The 21,831-nt window shown below is 47.9% G+C and overlaps 1 protein-coding gene across 1 annotated transcript; it reads right to left on the minus strand.

Moving 5' to 3' along the window:
- Positions 1-273: 273 nt before the first annotated feature.
- On the minus strand, positions 274-3,735 carry LOC121076584 (mucin-5AC-like). The gene is made up of 3 exons (XM_040571074.1): positions 3,637-3,735; positions 503-3,046; positions 274-312 (listed from the first exon to the last, which is right to left on the minus strand). The coding sequence occupies exons 1-3, from the start codon at positions 3,718-3,720 to the stop codon at positions 274-276; spliced, it is 2,667 nt and encodes an 888-aa protein (XP_040427008.1). The 5' UTR covers positions 3,721-3,735.
- Positions 3,736-21,831: the final 18,096 nt, after the last annotated feature.

Genomic DNA, 21,831 nt, shown 5'->3' on the forward strand with positions numbered 1-21,831 from the left:
AGGGAGTAGCTGCTGCTCCTGCTTCATCAGCTGCTGCTGGACTGAGATCTGTGATGTCCTCCCTGAGAAGATCTGCAGTCATAGGAGAAGCCACTTCTTCTTGTGGCACCGCTGCTGCAGTGAGAGGGGCTTCCGTGGCTTCCCCTACAGCACCTCCAGCCAAGGCAGAGGCCGAGGATGTACAGTCTACAGGCTCTGCTGTGGGAGGAGGCACCCTGGGTCCTGTGGCCGAGGGAGCAGTTGGTGCCTTGCTCGTGGCTCCCTGGCTCATGGCTACAGCATGGCGTAGGACTGCAGAGACGATGATCCGGGCTGTTTCATACAGATCTTCGTCAGAGACACTGGAGGCATGTTGGGCACGTCCCTGGCTCTCAGCCATCACCGCAGTGCTGTGCTCACTGGGGGTGGGACAGGCTGATGGCTTTGATTCTGGAGCCCCACGTATCAGGGGAGGCGCTCTCTTCCCCTCATCTTCAAAAGCAGGCGCTGATGGAGGACTTGCTGGCCTGCTCTCCGCCGGTGCTGTTGCGGTGAGAGGCGTGCCGTGCCTCTCTTCCCCTGGACCTTCTGCCAGGGGAGCAGCTGATGGTGCAGTGTCCGTGGGCTCCAGTGAGCCAAGAGAGGCGCTTGTTGGGGGTTCTGCTGCTTCTGCTGCAGCCTCCGTGTCCACGCTGCTGGATGAGCTGCCCTCTTCCTGGGGAAAGGCCTGTGGGTCCTGGAGGAGGCTGGGGAACCTGGGGTTGATCCAGGAGTTGAAGATGACAATCTCTTCCTCTTCATCCGATGCCACAGGACCGCTTTCTTTCCTGCCCCGGCCCTGGCTTGTCCCCTCGTTGCCGCTCCCCTGCCTGGGTTTGATGTTTTGCTCTCTCTGTTGCCCTTGCTCCTCACCCGTGTCTGGGCTGGCTGGTGCAGGGTCTCTGCTGGCAGCCGTTGTTCCTGCACATACCCGGGGATCAGGCCCTGGCAGAGCAGTGGTCCCCCTGCTCTCCGCATCTGTCTGGACCCCGGCTGATCTCGTTGCTGTCACTGTGCACCCTGTGTGTGCCAGGTCCCCCAGTGCTCCAGCTAAGGCAGATGCTGAGGATGCAGAGTCTGCAGGCTCTGCTGTGGGAGGAGGCATCCTGGGTCCTGTGGCCGAGGGAGCAGTTGGTGCCTTGCTCGTGGCTCCCTGGCTCATGGCTACAGCTTGTCTTAGGACTGCGGAAACGAGGGTCCGGGCTGCTTCATGCAGATCTTCATCACAGGCACTGGGGGCATGTTGGGCACGTCCCTGCCTCTCAGCCATCACTGCAGTGCTGTGCTCACTGGGGGTGGGACAGGCTGATGGCTTTGACTCTTGAGCCCCACGTGTCTGGGGAGGCGCTATGTAGCGCTCATCTTCAAAAGCAGTGGCTGACGGAGGACTTGCTGGCCTGCTCTCTGCCGGTGCTGTTGCGGTGAGAGGCGTGCCGTGCCTCTCTTCCAGGCAAGCAGGCGATGTTTCAGTGTCCGGTGAGCCAAGAGAGACTCTTGTTGGGGGTTCTGCTTCTTGTGCTGCAGCCTCCCTGTCCACGCTGCTGGGTGAGCTGCACACTTTCTGGGGAAAGGCCTGTGGCTCCTGGAAGAGGCTGGGGAAGCTGGGGTTTATCCAGGAGTTGAAGATGATAATTTCTTCCTCTTCATCCCACCCAACAGGACCCTTTTCTTTCCTGCCCCGGCCCTGGCTTGTCCCATCCTTGCCGCTCCCCTGCCTGGGTTTGATGTGTATCTGTCTCTGCTGCCCTTGCTTCTCACCCCTGTCTGGGCTTGCTGGTGCAGGGTCCCTGCCGGCAGCCGGTTTTCCTGAACGTGCCTGGTGATGGCGCCCTGGCAGAGCAGTGGTCCACCTGCTGTCCGTGTCTGTCTGGACCTCGACTGCTCTTGTTGATGTCACTGTGCACCCCGTGTGTGCCAGGTCCACCAGTTCTGCAGGCCGTTGGCCGTGTTCCCAGCTTTCAGCCATTGTCTTTGCCAGGACTTCAGACACAAGGGACTGTGCTGTGTCCCGCAGTGCTGCGAAAGAGTCTGTGGGGCAGTGTGGGGCAGCCTGCCGACTCTTCTTCCAATCCTGGGGTACTGCTGTGAGGAGAGGTGGTGTTCTGTGGCCTTTGCTCCTGGGACCTCTGCACAAGGGAGGAAGCTCTGCCTCCCTCGTGGCTCCCTCGTTGCAGGCTATAGCACTGCTAATGACACTGGAGACGAAGGCCTTTACTGGGTCTTCCATGTCCTCGGCGGAGGCTGCAGGGCTGTTTTTGGCAGGGTGCTGACTCTTCTTCCAGTTCTGGGGCACTGCTGTGAGGAGTGGTGGTGTTATGCGGCCTTTGCTCCTGGGACGTCTGCCCAAGGGAGAAAGCCTTGCCTCCCTCATGGCTCCCTGGTTCCGGGCTATGGCACTGTTAATGGCAGCGGAGACAAAGGCCTTTAGTGGGTCTTCAATTTCTTCGGCAGGGGCTGCAGGGCTGCTTTTGGACGAGTGCTGACTCTTCTTCTTCCCATTTTGGGGCACTGCTGTGGTGAGAGGTGGTGTTCTGTAGCCTTTGGTCCCGGGACCTCTGCCTGAGGGAGAAAGCCTTGCTTTGCTGTTGGCTTCCTCGTTGCAGGCTAGAGCGTTTCTTATGACTGTGGAGACGAAGGACCGTACTGTGTACTCCATGTCCTCGTCAGGGGCCACAGGGCTGTGTGGGCCACGTTCCCGGCTCCCTGCCCTCACTGCCTTGTCCCTCTCACCAGAGATGCACGGAAGAGGTGGCAGAAGCTCTTGGTGGCTGTGGGCCTCTGTGCCCAACGCCTTTGCCCTTCCTGCAGCTGAAGATGCAGAGGCTGTTGCTTGTAGACGGGGCAGCTTGCAAGTGACCCTTTCAGATGACGATGTCTGTGCTGCACGCGCTTGCTTGGGTGCTGCTGCCTGAGTCGCTGCCTGCCTTGGGAAAGGCGGCATGGCTGGCAGATGGATTCTCTCTTCCTGCCGCACCCCACTGTGTGGCAGCGTCTTCATGTCTTGCAGCTTCTCCATCTGCAAGAGAAACTGAGGAGAAAGGCCGGGTTACTTTGGTCATTTCTGCCATTCCCCTCCACGTCCCCCTAATGGTGCTCCTGTGAGCTGCCCTGCAGTGGCCCCATTCATGCCCTGGCAGCTGACCACGCACAGCGGGGCTCGGCTTGCCAGGGTAATGCCCTGCCTGTCTCCTCCTGCAAGTGCTGCCTGCTCATCGGAGGCTGCCAGGGCTGCCAAAGATGTTCTTCCGAACCCTCCTGGGGCTCCCGACTCCGTGTGGCAGCTGCCAGTGTGACGCACGCTCTCTGGGCACGACCGCACCGGCAGCCTGTCCGCATGGAGGGACGATGGAGGCAGCTCCTGGTTGCGGACGGCTAGGTTGAAGTAGGCCACGCTGCTCTTTGTGCCTCTGGGCACAGAAATGCCAGGGCCACGCGGGCTTTGGCTGTCCTGGGGGGTCGGCTCTTCATGGAGAAACCCCAGGTTTGGGAATAACTGTGTCCAGGCCGGAGGTGCTCAGGGCTAGGTGACCGGCTTGCTCCAGAACCATTCTCCTCATCCTGGTGCTCTCCATGCCATCCCGTCACGCTGCTGTCCCTGTCTTGCTCCCTGAGTCTCACCTGGCGCCGCTCCTGTACACTGTGCTGCTGGAACAGGTTGTATTTGCTGGAACTGGTTGCCCAGAGGGGTTGTGGAGTCTCCATGCTTGGAGCTGTTCAGAGGTTGAAGTCCCTGGAATTGTGTTTAAAGGTAGTCCTTTGGGGAAAAAGAAAAGGAATTGGAAAAACAACCCAAAAACTAGGGAAAAAGAAAAAATAAAAAAAAAAAGCAATGGTTAGATATTGTCTAAGTGTCTGGCCTGAAAAGCCATTAAAAGGAACTTCACCATTTTGTCCACAATGCGGGTCTGATGGAAATTCCGGCTTTAAGTTTATAGTTAGTAGTAAGACTCCTTTTTCGGAGGAGGAATCAAGCAATGCTCCCTCTAATCCTAATATTGCACCGGAGGCAGCAGTAGCTGCTCCATCAAGGGAGACAGGGACTGCAGTTGACACTGTCCCTGGAGAAGGAGCGCACTCTAGGCTCTGCTAAGAATTAGAACAATGCAGAAAAGATATTGAGAATTTTGCCCTCCCCAATACTAAAAGTACTAACACTAACTGTGTATCCTCTTAGGGATGTTCCAGTGGGATAAGAACAAATTGCTTATGTTAACGCCTCCCCGCCCCACCCCCCCCAACCCCCCCCCCCTTACCAGCGGAGAGGTTAGGATATTTAATTTTTTTTTGTTTTTTTCAGAAATGAAGTCTTCAGTTGCGGACCATAGAAAGAACCTAGAAAGGACCCTAGATTTTACAGAACTCCTTAGAGTAGGTAGATTTAAATACTTCTTTGTCTTGGTTGAACATTTATCGGGGGGATGCTTTCCCTTCAGTATCTGCTACTGCAAACACAATAGCTGAAATAATTCTAGAACAAATAGTTCCCAGGTATGGAATTGTTGAAAATATTGACTCTGATCAAGGAAGTCACTTTACTTCATAAATATTGCAAGGGCTAATGTGGACTCTAGGAATTAAGTGGAAATTTCGCACTCCTTGGCATCCTTCTTCTTCTGGAAGGGAGGAGCTGGTCAGACAGTAAAGAAGCAATTGACTAAGGCTCCCCTGAACAAAGTGCTGACCTTTGGCACTTCTCCGAATTCAAAGTGCACCGAGAAAAGATGTGGGAGTTTCACCATATGAAATCTTCTTTGGATGGCGTACCTGGAAACAGGGAATGAATTACCTCAATTCGAAAGAAAAGATGCTTTTCTTAAGAACTATATACATGTGCTGTTGTCCTCTGTCATCTCTCAGGACCCATAGATTGTTAGCTTAGACCCCACCCTTGGAAGTCCTGATCCATCCATTCCGAGCAGGAGATTGGGTTCTGATAAGAACATGGAGAGATTCGAAGCTGCAACCTGAGTGGGACGGACTGTTCAAGTGCTCCTGACTACCGAGACGACAGTAAGAATGGCTGAGAAAGGGTGGACTCATTATACCTGGGTAAAAGCATCAATTAACCATGATACCTGACAGACTGCCTTAACAAAGACTTTTAAGATTAAAACTGTTGAAACTAACTATTGCAAACCTTTAACTTCTCCTTAGAAGAATTCTTAATGAATGAATGCGTAAAAGGGATTGAATTACACAGGATTAGACTGTTTCTAGGGAACACTCCCTGGAAGTGGGAGAAAAAGAAGGAGGGGTATTTAATCCCCACCAGAAGAATCCTTATTAGTTTGTGATTTTTATTGTTTTTCTTAATCATTATTTCTTAATTATTATAGTGGTATATATGGAGAGAGATGATGTATTTTTAGGTTATTTTAGTAATACTTGTTCTCAAGGGATTAGTGATAGGATGGGGTGGGGGGTGTAGTCAGCATTTCCAATTACTCCAGAATATCTCTCGAGTTCTATCTCGAAAAAATTGTTGGACTTGCTCCCTGATGGCTAGAAAGAGTGAAAAGGCCTTGATTCTGATTGCTATTCTATTAGCAGCAGCAACTGTGTCTGGATTGTCTAGATTTCTAAAAGCAATGGATCATACTCAGTCTCGGGAAGGAATAGAGTTTGAAGTTGTGCTCCCTACACATAATCCTGGCTGCAATATACTGTGTTATCAAAGGTGCCTTTTAAACAGCATTGATAGAAACTCAGGGGGCAATAGTACTGAAATATTACCCATGAAGTAGGGAGTTATCCATACTGTACCGAATGCTAATATACATAATGCACACCAGATACAACATGAGAATCTTGTAACCAGATGGCCTGTCCTGAATGGGAAGGGGTGCTTGAGGCCGGCTTTTGTGAGGCTGCAAGAGGAAAGCCCTGGGCAGCCGCAGGAAGATTCCCTGCTTGTTGCTTTAAGAGCAAGCTGTGGAGAAGCTTTCAGCGGTAGCACCGCAGCAGTGCCAGGCTTGTGTTTAGCCTGTAGCTTTTCTGGCTGCTGAAGCAGGTTCTTGCACTTAACGCAGCAATGAGTATGCCCCATGCTGCTCCAATCTGCATAGAAGCACAGAATGGCTGAGGTTGGAAGGGACCTCTCTAGGTCACCTTTTCCAAACCCCCTGCTCTGGCATGGATACCCAGAGGAGGTTTCCCATGACCATATCCCACCTGCTTTTGAATCTCGCTAAGATGGGAGACTCCATAGCCTCTCTGGCTTTGAAGCCACACTTAACACACACTACCCGCCATGCTGCCTGAGCCTTCTCTTCTCTAGGCAGAAGGGTCTCAGCTCACTCAGCCTTTTGCCACAGGAGAGATACTCCAGTCCCCTTGTCATCTTCCTGGTCCTTTGTTGCACTCTCTCCTGTATGTGCGTGTCTGTGTCACGCTTGCACTGAGGAGCCCTAACTGGGCACTGTGCTCCAGGTGTGGCCTCACCTGCACTGAGTTGAGGGCAAGGATCACCTTCATCCACCATGTCTACTGCATGTCTACTGCATATCTACTGCAGCCCAGGACACGCTTGGTCTTCTCTGCAGCAAGGGCATACTGGGGGCTCATGTTCCACATAGTTTCCACCAGGACTCACAGGTCCTTCTGTGCCAAGCTACTTTCCAGTTCCTTGGCCCCCAGCACATAACTGGTAGATGGGCTTGTTCCTCCCCAGAGGCAGGACTTGGCCCTTGTCCTTGTTGAACTTCAGGACGTTCCTGTTGGCCCCCCCTCTCCAGCCTGTCCTCCCAGGCTTGTGTCGTCTGCAGTGTCTCAGGGTACACTCGGCCCCATCACGCAGATCCTGAACAAAGCTCTTCAACAGCGCTGAACTCAGGAGTGATGTGTCCGTGAGAAGGGAAGTAAGCTGGCAAAACCCGTGAGCTCAGCTGTGGCTGATAAAGAGACATCCCCTGGATTGTCAGGCTTGTTTGCAACCCTTGTTCTTGCAGGGGCTGGAAAAAGGGGAATAAGTGGAAGAAGCCACTTCTCCTTCTCTGGGTGCTTCTGGGTGAGAGAGGCTGTACTTGCCTCTTGCATATCCAACCTTTGTTACAGCCTCTCATATTATAAGCCCTGGTCAGGAGCTTTTGAGCCTGGGGGTTTATTCACCTGGAGGGGCTAAGTGTGGAAAAGGTGCTAGAATGTGCTACGGAGTCCTAGAATCATTAAGGTTGGAAAAGACCTCCAAGATGATCAGCTCCAACCATCACCCTACCACCAATATCACCCACTAAACCATGTCCCTAAGCACCATGTCCAACCTTTCCTTGAACACCCCCAGGGACGGTGATTCCACCACCTCCCTGGGCAATCCATTCCAATGCCTGACTACTCTTTCTGAGGAGAAATGTCTCCTAATTTCCAACCTAAACCTCCCCTGGCACAACTTGATGCCAATCCCTCTAGTGTTATCACTACTTATCTGCGAGAAGACGCCCACCCAGCTCGCCATACCTTCCTTTCAGGTAGCTGTAGAGGTAAGGTCTCCCCTGAGCCTCCTCTTCTCCAGACTAAACAACCCCAGTTCTCTCAGCCGTTCCTCATAGGACTTGTGTTCCAGGCCCTTCACCAGCTTCCTAGCTGGTTCCATAGCTGAGCCCCTGTGCTCTCATCCCTGTGGACACACAGGTGCTCTCACAGCCACAGCCTCTCATTGTACCAGCACCGCCAGGCTTCCTTGTGGCTTTCTGGCTAATAGCCACAGCGTGACTCAGGCCTGCACATCTGCGGGGCCAGCTGCAGCAGAAAGCCCTGCATGGAGCAATATAGCCTGCAACCTTGGGTATTGGTGACACCAGGGGAGCTTGGTGTGCTCATTCTATGAGAGACCACAGATGGCGGAGTGGACACTGCGGCCAGGCTGTGTTTTGTCATTGCAGTGATGGAGAACTATGGTACTATGGAACTGATAGATTGCATGGCCAGCTCACGCAATCAGTTTCAACCATGAGATTAGATTTTAAACAATGATATAAGCAGTGCTCTGGCACAACCCAGAACTGGAAAAACATTCTACATGTTAATCTGCAAATTAGAATAAAAGACACCTTCCCTAGCTGCCAAACAGTGTGTGCACCCTTCCTTGTAAGAACACTAATATCACCTGCCTTCAGGCTAGAATCATTTCTGCACAGGCAGTACCCAAAGAAGCAGGCTGCCTACAAGAGCAATTCTGATCAGTGTAGGTGCAGGCTTGAAGCATCTGCACAAAAAGTGTTATTAACAGGCCAAATTCAGCTCTGGAGGTTGAATTTCAAATGACCAAAAAATGCACCATCTAGTGGCTTGAAGGCTGAGTATTCATTTCACACACAATCCCAAAACAGATTTTGGGAAAATAAATCAGTCCCGAATATCTCTTAGGCATGGATGTTCATGCCTGTATACAGAGTTAGAATTAGACTTGTGATGGAGAGGACTGTGTAGAAGGTAAAGGGCCCTTATTTTCTCCTAGCTGCATTAATTTATATAAATATATTACCTCATTAAGGTATATAAATATCTATATCTATAAATCTATATCTATAAATAGACCTCATTAATGTATATAAATATCTGAGGGGAGGGTGTCGAGAGGATGGAGCTGGTCTCTTTTCAGTTGTGCTCAGTGACAGGACAAGAGTCAACGGGCACAAACTGAAGCACAGGAGGTTCTGGCTGAATATGAGGGGGCACTTCTTTACTGTGAGGGTGACAGAGCACTGGAACAGGTTGCCCAGAGAGGTTGTGGAATCTCCGTCTCTGGAGATATTCAAAACTTGCCTGGATGCCATCCTGGACAACATGCTCTAGGTGATCCTGCCCGGCAGGGGGGTTGGACCAGGTGATCTTCAGAGGTCCATTCCAACCCTAACCATTCTGTGACTCCATGATTCTGTGATTAGGATGGTATGAACTGCTCCTGATTTAGCTTGATTTCTGCTTTGTCTCTAATTTACACTTGCTGTAGCTTCCGATCACTGCCATAGGTGATCCTCTGTAAACCCGGTGCTGCATATGTCCAAATACCTCCTTGAACTTTGAACTCTGAGGCTTTCAAACTGCAACCTGTTTTCAATTTACTCCCTATCAGAGCAAAACACAGATTTTACAGCCTCATTTTTTTTTTTTCAAAAATAGCTTCTTTCTTTTCAACTTGTACTAGATGCAATAAAATATTTCAGTTGATTTAAGACATCTGTTTTACTATAGAAGTCCAGGGATGATAAAAGGTACATCTTAAAATAAATGTGCTGGCCAAAAAAAAAAGAAAATTATTGTGGTACTTTTTATAAAAAGTTCTATCCAAAATTGTAAACTTTGAGAACCACGAGCTATGGGATGTCTGAACTCTCCTGCTTCTGTGCTCTCCCCAGAGGCCTGGTGTTCTCACAGCCAGTACGATGCAATGCACATAAAAATTTGGACTGTCAGGACAGAAAAATTTCCCTGGTGGTAAAAGATGTTAAAAAACAAGCAAGCAAACAAACAAAAACTTGTGGTTTCCAGTTACTCAAGGTCTCTTTTGCTGCCAAGTTGGCTTCCACCTTCATGAAATCCACCAGTGGTGTTCCCCAGGGGCTGGTGTTGGGGCACATCCTCTTTAATATCTTTATTATGATTTGGATGAGGGAATCAAGTGCACCCTCAGTAAGCTTGGAGATGACACCAAGTTAGGGGAGAAGTGTCGATCTGCCAGAGGGTAGCAAGGCCCTGCAGAGGGACCTGGACAGGTTGGATTGCTGGGCAGAGGCAAATGGGATGAGGTTCAACATGGATAAGTGCCAGGTCCTGCACTGTGGCCATAACAACCCCATGCAGTGCTACAGGCTGGGGACGGAGTGGCTGGAAAGCTGTGCAGAGGAAAAGGATCTGGGGGTGCTGGTTGGTGCTCGACTGAACATGAGCCAGCAGCGTGCCCAGGTAGCCAAGAAGGCCAACCGCATCCTGGCTTGGATCAGGAATAGTGTAGCCAGCAGGACCAAGGAGGTGATCGTCCCCCTGTACTCAGGTCTGGTGAGGCTGCACGTCAAGTACTGTGTCCAGTTTTGGGCCCCTCGGTACAAGAAGGACATTGAGACCCTTATACTGGGTTTACGTGGCAAGGTTTTGGTAGCAGGGGGCCATAGGGGTAGCTTTTATGAGAAGAATCTAGAAACTGCCCCATGTTAGATAAGGGCCCCACTGCTGGCCAGAGCCGAGCCAGTAAGTGATGCTGTTTGCATCTCTGTGAGAGTATATTTAAGACAGGGAAAAAAAAAAGCAAAAAAAAAACAAAAACAAAAAAAAAAAACAACAGCTGCTGCTGTGTGGCAGGAAGAGAGAGAGGAGTGAGAAACAGCCTTGCAGGCGCCAAGGTCAGTGACGAAGGAGCGGGAGAGGTGCTGCAGGTGCCAGAGCAGAAGTCCCCTGCGGCCTGTGGTGAGGACCATGGTGAAGCAGGTTCTTCCGCTGCAGCCCATGGAGTACCATAATGGAGCAGAGTTCCACACTGCAGTCCATGGAGGAGACCACGGTGGAGCAGGTGGACCTGCACTGACGGAGGCTGCGGCCTGTGGAGGACAGCTGCCGGAGCAGGTTCCGGGCCGGAGCTCTAGCCCGTGGAGAGGAGCCCACGCAGGAGCAGGTGACCTGGCAGGAGCTGCTGCCCATGGGGGACCCAGGTTGGAGCAGTTTGCTCCTGAGGGATGGTACAGACCCATATCTGGAGCAGTTCTTGAAGAGCAGTTGCCTGTGGGAAGTCCACATAGGATCAGTTCAGGAAGGACAGCATCCCGTGGGAGGGACCCCACGTGAGCAGGGGCAGAGCGTGACCATGAAGGAGCAGTGGAGACGAAGTGCTGTAGACTGACCGCAACCTCCATTCCTCCATTCCCCTGTGCCACTCAGGGGGAGGAGGTGAAAGAGGGAGGATGGGGGGAAGGCGTTTTTCATTTCTTTCCTTTGTTTCTCACTTCTCTAGCTTGTTAGTAATAGGCGATAAATCTTACTATCTCCCTACTCTGTGCCTGTTTTGCCTGTTACGATAATTGTTGAGCGATCTTCCCGTCTTTATCTCAACCCTTGAGCTCTTTGTGTCGTATTTTCTCCCCCTTCCTCTTTGAGGAGGGTGAGTGAGAGAGTGGCTGTGGTGGAACTTGGCTGCCCACCCGAGTAAAACCACCACAACCCTGGAACGTGTCCAGAGAAAGGCTACAGAGCTGGTGAAGGGCCTGGAACACAAGTCCTATGAGGAACGGCTGAGAGAACTGAGGTTGTTTAGTCTGGAGAAGAGGAGGCTCAGGGGAGACCTTACCTCTACAGCTACCTGAAAGGAAGGTATGGCGAGCTGGGTGGGCGTCTTCTCGCAGATAAGTAGTGATAACACTAGAGGGATTGGCATCAAGTTGTGCCAGGGGAGGTTTAGGTTGGAAATTAGGAGACATTTCTCCTCAGAAAGAGTAGTCAGGCATTGGAATGGATTGCCCAGGGAGGTGGTGGAATCACCGTCCCTGGGGGTGTTCAAGGAAAGGTTGGACATGGTGCTTAGGGACATGGTTTAGTGGGTGATATTGGTGGTAGGGTGATGGTTGGAGCTGATCATCTTGGAGGTCTTTTCCAACCTTAGTGATTCTAGGATTCTATGAATGGCTTGTTTCTGTTCGTTCAAAGTGGCTGTCCTTGCAGTGGGCTGTTAACATAGCAGTTTGGTCCTGCCTTGTTTCATTCTGTTTTTAAGAGCTGGTTGGGGAATCTTAATGTGTTCAGAGGCATGTTCACTTTCACAGCCTGACTTTCATTCACAGGACTTCTAGGATGAGAATGAAGATGGAAGTAACACGTATATGCGATACATGGGGGAGGAAGTACTGCTACCAGTGACAGTTGTCTAAACCAGGGTAATAAAGAAGGCACATAGCCAAGGAACTCACTGGAAGGGCATTAAAAGAAAAGCAAGCATGTGCTGCCTGTGCTGAGATTTAACTTCACAGTCCTGCCATGGTAACAGATGCAGAATTCAGCAGAAATGCTTGAACAAGCCTAGCCTTATTTAAAACACTGAGTTTCCAAGTCAACAACTTCAGTGTTGCCAAGATACAGACATTAGGGAAAAAATAATAATAAAAAAGAATAAAAACAATAGCAAAAAAAAGCTGTCACTAAGGAAGAAGAGTTTCGAATCATCGCCCTCCCTATGGGGACGTCATTGTTCAGCACTAACAATGTCACACACAGGCTCAGGATGGCAATTGCTGCTTCAGCAGCAAGCAGTCCTTTCGAACCACAAATAGGTTCCCTTGCAGGACAGAAAGGCTGAGTGCCCCAGGTGTTGATTTTCTACTTCAGACAGATAATGAACTGGCAAACTGGGTGTATGGAAACTGTAATTTCTGACAGCAGGTACTAGCAACTAAACTCAGTTCATTTTAGTAATGCAGAGAGCTGCTCTGGAAATAAGGGAGGCTGTTCCAGCTTGCCATAGGAGGGCAGCAGCCTACAACCAAACAGGGTCTGATGCTGAGGCTGTGTATGCTGGCCAAATCTCCCTTCCACTCTGTTTTATTTATGGTCATTTATACAAATATAGTGGAGGTCACCTATTCCTATGCTCTTAGCCACCCATGCTACGGCTTTTGCATGCATACAAGTAGCATATCTCTATATTGTGTGTCTGTCCAAATGAGGGCCTGCAGAAGGGATTGCTTTGTGCTGCCATACTTTGCAAAGATGCCAATGGGTAGGAGGCACCCCTCTCAGACGAAAAAGACACAAAGAGTGCAAGCAGATGTGGAGCCCAATAAAAATGTTGAAAACAGTCAGGTGGTTGGAAAGGGGGGAAACTAATGAAACAAGGTGATATTGTTTAACCATCCCCCCTATTTTTCACATAGTATGTATTTTTCATTTTCCTGCATGCTTCATGGGAACTCTATGTTGTCTCCCTTGACTGGAAGGGACCATCTGGCCTGAGTCCAGTCCCACTGCAAACAACTAGCACACATACCTCCTTGTTTCTCCCTGCTTTCTTTGAGATCTGTCACAGTCTGGGGTCGTGTTTCCCACTGAATCACTAACAAGTTCCTCTCCTGAGTTTAGGTAAACCAAACATTTTCAAAGCTAGGTGTCCCCTAAACTGCATTTAGAAACCTAAACTGCTGCTGGAGTTTCAGAGATGTTGAATACAGAATGCCCTTTGCCTCTACTCTGTCTCATCTCTGAATATTTCTGAGTCTCCCAGCTCTAGAGGAGGCCTGGGCTATGCCAACCTCTGTATTGGTCATGTTAGTGAGCACAGAATTCAGCTGTTACAAACCTTTTCTGGGATCTGTGGCCAGTGTCAGAGTACAAACAGCTACAGCAAAGCAAGATAATATTTAATCTTAGGAATCGGAACAAAGTATAAGCGAACAAGAAGTTTGAAATGTTAAAAGTGTGAAAGTACTTGTTTACACACCGTAAACTGTACCTTAATGGCTAATGGGTAGGACCCCACGTACATTTTATTTCTCTGGAAGCTCAGGCAGAATCTATGCCTTTTTAGTTCATTTTCTGCTGCCAGTCTCTTGGAAGCATGTCGTGGTCAGTTACCGGTTTCACCATTTCTGCTGAAGTCTGGATGTTCTCTGCTAAAAGACAATCCCAATATTGTCTCTACATGGTGCCCAACCTGTTTCTCAGGAAGCTGCTTCTCTGGAGCTTTTTCTGGACACATGGGTAGTTTTGTAGTGGTTCTGCTGCTATGCAAACCAGTATGAGATGGGGATACTCAAGGAGAAGAGAACTTTGGTAGCAGTGGTAGGTGATGCTGCTAGACTCCTCAGTCCTGAAACTGGAAAAAGGGAGTATTGCACCACCACCAAGTGTTGAGGTACCACTGTGCATTGGGTAAAAGAGGCATGATGGGGACTTTGGGCAAAGTTTGTTTTCACCCACACTAAAATCTCTGACTGGAACTCAATGTGTGAAATTTGCCATGGTACAAAGTGGCCAAATGGCTTGAGTGCAGGAAGAGTCCCTCATCCTCTCTGAACTCTCTCCTCTACAAGTTGGTATTTCTCCTAGGACCATCCATTGTCCCCATCCCAATGTTCACCTGTTCTCTGACATCTCACGTGCTAAGAAAGGAGTATTACTGGGGGCTGTGCCAGGAGAAGCAAAACTGGATCTGATGTCTCCCTCACTGAACTACTGAGACAAAACCAATGGGCAAGATACAGCTTGGGAGGCAAAGGTGAAGTCCAACAGCCTACAGAGGAACAGCAGGCAGCTGGTGTCCAGAAGACACTTGCTGTTCTCTAATCATGTCAGCACTGCTTGGGATTGTATATATTTTCGGAACACAAGACTTCCACATTGTTAGTCTCTTCCTGTCACAGTTCAGGACAAAGTGTCATGCTCTGGCTGTCTTTTGTCTTGCATAGGCAGGCTATACCACTGCTGGCTACTGAACAGGATAATGTGCTTCAGCATTTTGCTGTCAAACATCTGACAGAATTTCACTCTCATTTGCCAAAGGTAAATTTCAGGCAGGATGTTCTTACCTAGCAGCTCTCCAGAGCATCTTAAGGTTTTCACTAAGAAGCCACAGGGAAAGCCTGGTGCATTCCACTGAATTTTGAACTGGCCAGATCTTAGGAGCTTAATCATAGAATCATAGAATGGCCTGAGTTGAAAAGGACCTTAAAGATCTAGTTTCAACCCCCCTGCTCTGGACAGGGTTGCCAACCACCAGAGCAGGCTGCCCAGAGTCACATCAAGCCTGAAACTATGATTCAGAAATATATTGATACAAAGAACAGGCAGTGGGAGAATAATTCAACAACAAAATAGAGCATATATTTGCCATATAAAGGAATTCAGTGAGCCAAGCTTTCTGGAAAGCTTTCTTCCTTCTTAAGTATTGATCACAGTCTGTTTTTACAACTAGATAAGCATATTTCCAGTAAATTAGATTACTTTGGGATAAATTCACCAGGAGGAGCAAAGGAGTCTGTGGTAGGATAGATCCGTCTTCTTCTGATTAATTTAGTTACATGAAGCTCAGATAATTCTTAACAAATTTCATTTAGATGGAGTATGGACAGTAGACAGATAAACTATGATGCTGTGGTTGGTATTAGTGACAGACTCTCTGTATTGACTTTCTTCCATGTCAGTTTCTGGAATAACTTTGTTGGAGACTGTATTGGGTTTACGTGGCAAGGTCTGGAAGCATGAGGGCCTCTGTGAGCAGAGCCCAGCAGCTGCCCCTTGTCAGATCAGAGACAGCTCCAGATGGCCCCTATGTGAGCATTTTACCATTGTGACATCTTGATATGTAGATTCTGCATGTGGCTGAAGGCAATAAAATTCTAATATGGAAATTAGTTAGGGAAAGAAAACTTCAATGCTGGGTTGAGAGAATCACAGAATGGCTGTGGTTGGAAGGGACATCAGGAGGTTATCTGGTCCAACCCCCTGCTCAAGAAGGGCCACTTTCAGCAGGTTGCCCAGGACCATATCCAGACAATTTTTGAAGATCTCCAGGAATGGAGACTCCACAACCTCTTTGGGCAACCTGTTCCCGCAAAGACACCGATGTGTTACCAACACTGTACCAACACTTGCTGATCTATTCTCTTTAGTGACCAGTGATAGGACCTGTGAGAATGCTGTCAAGCTGGGACAGTGGAGGGTCAGGCTGGACATCAGGAAGAGGTACTTCACTGGGAGGGTTGTCGTGCACTCAAACAGGCTCCCCACGGAAGTAGTCACAGCACCAAGCCTGTCGGTGTTTAAGAAGTGTTTGGACTGTGCACGTAGTCATATGGTATGAATTTTTGGGTAGACCTGTGTGGTGCCAGGAGCTGGACTTGATGATTCTTATGGGTCCCTTCCAACTCGGGATATTCTATGATTCTACTGTTTCAGCCACAACTTTGAAGCATCGCACCATATCAGCTGCTAGTTAACTCCACCCCAATCAGACCCAGTACACCTGTCTATCAAGATCCTGAAGAACCCAGACGGACTGGAGCTGCTGAATTACAGAATATCCTCAGCTGGAAGAAACCCTGTAGTGGGTTTATGTGGCAAGGTTTTGGTAGCAGGAGGCCATAGGCGTGGCTTCTGTGAGAAGAATCTAGAAGCTGCCCCATGTTAGATAAGGGCCCCACTGCTGGCCAGAGCCAAGCCAATAAGCAATGTTGTTTGTGCCTCTGTGAGAGCATATTTAAGAAAGGGAAAAAAACTGCTGCCACACAGCAGCTGGGAGAGTGAGAAGAGTGAGGAACAGCCTTGCAGGCGCCAAGGTCAGTGACGAAGGAGGGGGAGAGGTGCTGCAGGTGCCAGAGCAGAAGTCCCCTGCGGCCTGTGGTGAGGACCATGGTGAAGCAGGTTCTTCCGCTGCAGCCCATGGAGTACCATAATGGAGCAGAGTTCCACACTGCAGTCCGTGGAGAAGACCACGGTGGAGCAGGTGGACCTGCACTGACGGAAGCTGTGGCCTGTGGAGGACAGCTGCCGGAGCAGGTTCCGGGCCGGAGCTCTAGCCCGTGGAGAGGAGCCCACGCAGGAGCAGGTGACCTGGCAGGAGCTGCTGCCCATGGGGGACCCAAGCTGGAGCAGTTTGCTCCTGAGGGATGGACCCCGTGGTACGGACCCATATCTGGAGCAGTTCTTGAAGAGCAGTTGCCTGTGGGAAGTCCACATAGGATCAGTTCGGGAAGGACAGCATCCCGTGGGAGGGACCCCATCGCACAGGGGAAAAGGACTTTCACTGACCGTGAAGGAGCAGTGGAGACGAAGTGCTGTAGACTGACCGCAACCTCCATTCCTCCATTCCCCTGTGCCACTCAGGGGGAGGAGGTGAAAGAGGGAGGATGGGGGGAAGGCGTTTTTCATTTCTTTCCTTTGTTTCTCACTTCTCTAGCTTGTTAGTAATAGGCGATAAATCTTACTATCTCCCTACTCTGTGCCTGTTTTGCCTGTTACGATAATTGTTGAGCGATCTTCCCGTCTTTATCTCAACCCTTGAGCTCTTTGTGTCGTATTTTCTCCCCCTTCCTCTTTGAGGAGGGTGAGTGAGAGAGTGGCTGTGGTGGAACTTGGCTGCCCACCCGAGTAAAACCACCACAGACCCACAAGGATCGTCAAGTGCAACTCCTGGCTCCACACAGGACCACACAAAAATCAGACCTTATGTCTGAGATTGTTGTCCAAACGCTCCTTGAACTCCAGCAGCTTGGTGCCGTGACCATTGCCCTGGGGAGCCTGTCCCAGTGCCCAACCACCCTGTCAGTGAAGAACCTTTCCCTAACACCCATCCTGACCCTCCCCTGTCCCAGCTCCATGCCGTTCCCTCGGGTCCTGTTGCTGTCCCCAGAGAGCAGAGCTCAGCGCCTGCCCCTCCGCTCCCCTCGTGAGAGAGCTGCAGGCCGCCATGAGGCCTCCCCTCAGCCTGCTCTGCTCTGAGCTGAACAAACCAAGGGACCTCAGCCATCCCACATGTGTCTTGCCCTCTAGACTCTTCCTCATCTTTTTAGCCCTCTTTTGGACACTCTCTTATATTTTTATGTGCTTTTTATACTGTGGCACCCAAAACTGCACCCTGTACTTGAAGTGAGGCTGCAGCAGCACAGAGTGGCGCAGGACAATCCCTTCCCTGGAATGGCTGGCAGTGCTGTGCTTGATGCACCCCGGTGCATCAACCTTTTTGGCTGCCAGTTACTATGATCTAAATTACAAGCCATTATGGAACTGACTGTCGGCTTCTGGTATTTCCCAGGGAGATATATTTTAATGTCTCCTGACGTTGCTAGGAAATTTTGACGGAGTCCAAAATACTTTGCTTTGGATTGCTCAGTGCACTTATACTGTTGAGACCTCATAGACATTGCTGCATTTCTATGTAGGCACAAACCTAGTCACAGTGCTCTGTATCATGGGAACAGCTTGCAGACCTTTGTTTTCACAGATATTCTTGCTTGGATAGATTATACTGGAACTAAGAGCTTTTCACAAAGCGGTCAAGTATTTATGAGCCTGGAAACACAGCAAATGTATTTCTTTGCAAGTTAATGTAAATCCAGTTGGGATCTTAAAAAAAATTCAACAGATGAGTTTCAGAAAGGTACACTTCTTGCTTCAAGACAAGTGGAGATGTGGAGGCATTTCCATTTAGAGCTCTCTCAACATGCAGAGAGGGTATACTCATCCTGGACTGGCGAGGCTGTGTCAAGGGAGATGTGTCACTGTAGCAGCTGCTCATTTCTAGATGCTCATTTCATCCGTCTGCCCTGCAACCCATTGTACTGTTAACTACATTTGCATTTAAGGACATTTATCTTCTCAGCAATGCCATAGTGGTTAGATACGCTACAGCCAACTGCAAAATGCCACAGACCTTCAGAAATGACTGCAGCGAGTCATATGTGCAATTACATAACAGAGTTAAATGAGGCAATTTTTCTCCCCTGTTCCAGGTACAGCAGTTTACACTGAAGAGCTCTGTCATCTTACACAAATGTTAATTAAATACGAAGTGTCTAAACCACCAAAATAAGAGGGCCCACACCTGACCTTCAGTCCCTAGGAGCCAGTCTTACTTAGTAGCTAACTGAATTACAGACTTCCTGACTTTATGATGCAAACGCACACGCATTTGGGTAAATTTGGTTCCCAGTAGCATGGCTGTAAATCAGGCATGGATTTACTGCAGAACTATTAGAATCATTTGGTGGCAATCTCAGAAGTGTTTCATGGTAGTTGAAATTCATTGCTTATGCTCATGAAACCAAATTTCTGCTAATGTCATTCAAGTTCTCATTATTTGATCCCCCTTTTGTTACAATTCAAGAACAGTCTTTTGCTATTGGCCAAGGGCACTCAAGCAGTGCTATCAAAGGATTTCTGCGCTGGTGACCTCCATCCAGGTTGGTTAGCTGCAGTGATTGTAAAAGGGGATGAATAAGCAAATGCTACAGACTTGTTTTTTATTATCCTACTAAAGAAGCAGAAGTTCACTGTTCCAATGTTATGCTGATCAGCAGTCAATCCTAACTTAAGGTTATAATGTTCCTTTCCAACAGTTTCACAGACTTTAGGTAACACAGATACAGAAAATGTAAGGTACCTGCCTAACCAAGTTGTTCCACTGTTTTGCATGCTAGGGGCATAGGTTTGTCCCAGCAAGGTATGAGATTAATGGGAGCCAATGATAAATCATTTTAGTAACCAAGTTGTAACTCTTTCAGCATCCCTTTCAAGGCCAAATTAAAGCATAGCTTTAGAAAATGAAATGTACAGTCATTTGCCCTTTCCTGTTCTTGGAGCTGAGTGATGTGTTTGCAATCTCAGCTCCTTCTAAAATGTAAAAAATACAGTTTTCAGAGTTCTGAAGAAGAGCTTGAAAATATGAACTGCACAGTAACAACTGTCTCAATTTACAGAATATATGAAGATACATGAAGCAGTTACTTTGGGAGATGTGCACAACAAATTTCACATCAACACCACCTGAGTATGCAGAAGGACATGAAGAACACTTCTATTCATGAAGAGTGAGATTCCCAGCTGACAATATAAGGATAGAGCTGAGTCAGAGTTTCAGACTCCCTTAAGATACCTGTATTCCCTTCCTCAGAAATTAAATGCTTCTCAGTGTCTATAGGTGTCATACAAAACTAAGCTCTCTCCCACCACAGTAGGCGATTCTAATTAAAACTTACATAAACCTTCCCAGTTCATTTGGAAGGGGAATCACTTCTGAATTAACCCTGGTAACTCATCAATTTGAACCTAAGCCTGTGAGAGAAATGGTGCTCAAGATCAAAAGAACAGAAAGATCAAATAAGGGGGATGCCAAAGAGAAGCTGGCTTGAGGAGAGCTTGAGGTGGAATTCAGACTACTTTACAGTAAAATCAGAACCTTGTGAAGGAAAGAGCATGGCTTTGTACAACAGGTGAGGTCTTTTAGCAGGAACAAAGTGGAAACACTGCCTGCTTGTACCACTGACGAAGAGAAAAACTGAGAAAGAATGGTGTGACACTGCTCAGAGGTGCTGTGCTTGTTCAGTGGCAAAGAAGGGAGTAGCACAGAATGCTCTGGCTCTGATCCCAAGGTCTAGTCACTTCCTGGTGTAAAATCTTTTTCCTCTCTAGGTTTAATCATTTGGGCTGAAATTTTCCAAATTGGAAATACTGTTTCTGGCTGAATTTGAAAAATTAAGGAAGTTTATTCTGAACAGGCAGCTCTGGTACTTGCACACCTTGAAGCAACATGGGAATTTTGACAGGGCATGAGGTTAGGTTAAAGCCTTTGCTTTCTCCATTATCCCTATATTGGATAACAAAGAGACTAGAAGATACTTCAAGCTCATCTTGATTCTGCTAGTGCACTTCCATAAGCAACAAGGATAGACACTTCAGCTCTGAATGAACAGAGGTCTTAATCAAAATAGCTTGTGATCATGTTATTTAAAACTGAGTCATAACACAAGCACAACATGAGCATGGGTAACCTTAAATCTGGCATTGTGATACTCATATATGCTTGTTTTTACAGTTCTAGTACTGTATATGTAATATATATTTATGTGTGTGTTTCTCTCTATACACACAATATATGTGTTTAAGTTTTGCTGTTGAAAAGCAGCCAACCTGTTTCAACAGCAGTTGGAAACAAATTATACAGAACACTGAAATAAAGCTGAAGAAAGGATTATTTTGATCTAAGACTTTATTTCTGTTCTGATTCCCCTTTTCTCTTCCTTGGCTTTAATCTAAACTATTAACCCAAGATTCTACCTCAGAGATAAACAACTCCACGGGGAATTTTTGAAATATCCAGAAGGAATACAAAGAACCAATTTTTGCTTTATTTTGCTATGGTCATAGATGTTCTGTGCTGAGTCTATTCTCTCCTCTATGCTCAGGAAAATTGCATACATAGTCCTAATTGATGAACACCAATTAACTGGCTTAGGTAAACTAGCATTAGCATGCCATCCCCTCCATGCATGAGAAGAACATCCCTGGAACAAACCCCACCTGGAAATCATGCTGCTCTGAGAGCTGTAATAAAATGATGTGTGTTCTCAAGTTTTAAAGTAACTCTTCATTTCAGTGCTGATGTGTGGATATGGCTAAAGGCAACAAGCTAGTGGTAATAAGATTAAATTAAGCAGTAATAAGATTAAATTAAGGAACGCAAAATGAAACATCAATAAGAAAGAAATTTCCTGATGGTGAGACTCAAATAACCTGACAAGTACAGCTCATAACCTGACATTGAATCCTTTAGGAAATACACAATACAGAAATTTGATACAGGAAGGCATAAATAATCTAGTGCCTCTTTTCCATCTGGGAGTTTAAACAATTCCTATCTTTGCAGACTCATGTAGTTTATGATGAAGAAAATAATTAAGAACAAACACTGTTACAAGTTGACTCTTATAAATCACCCATCTGGAGAGGAGGTGGGCTGCTTCTGTCATTGAACAAAATGATCATGATTTGGAGAAGAGATCGGAGCAAAGCATAATCTGAATGCTGATGTGAGTGACTCAGATTTACAAGGATGAGAGGAAAGAGTCCAGATTTCCAAGGATTTCAGGCTGCTATTCTCTAAACATATTTTTGAACAATGCTAATCTTTTTATTATTATTATTATTTTAAATGCCTTTGAAACACCTTTAGTTGTTTGCACGTTCTTTTCTTGAAAAACAGTGAAAAGATACGTGTGTGGATGATTCAGCTGATAAACTCTTTTAAATAGCCCTTCTTATGTTACTGATACATTTTGTTGCTACTGGTTTGCATGACAGAAGTTCCAGCTGACGATCACTCAGGAAAAGGTTAATATGCCTCTAGAA

Source organism: Cygnus olor, chromosome 1 (genome assembly GCF_009769625.2).
Source record: "Cygnus olor isolate bCygOlo1 chromosome 1, bCygOlo1.pri.v2, whole genome shotgun sequence".
Classification (NCBI taxonomy): domain Eukaryota; kingdom Metazoa; phylum Chordata; class Aves; order Anseriformes; family Anatidae; genus Cygnus; species Cygnus olor.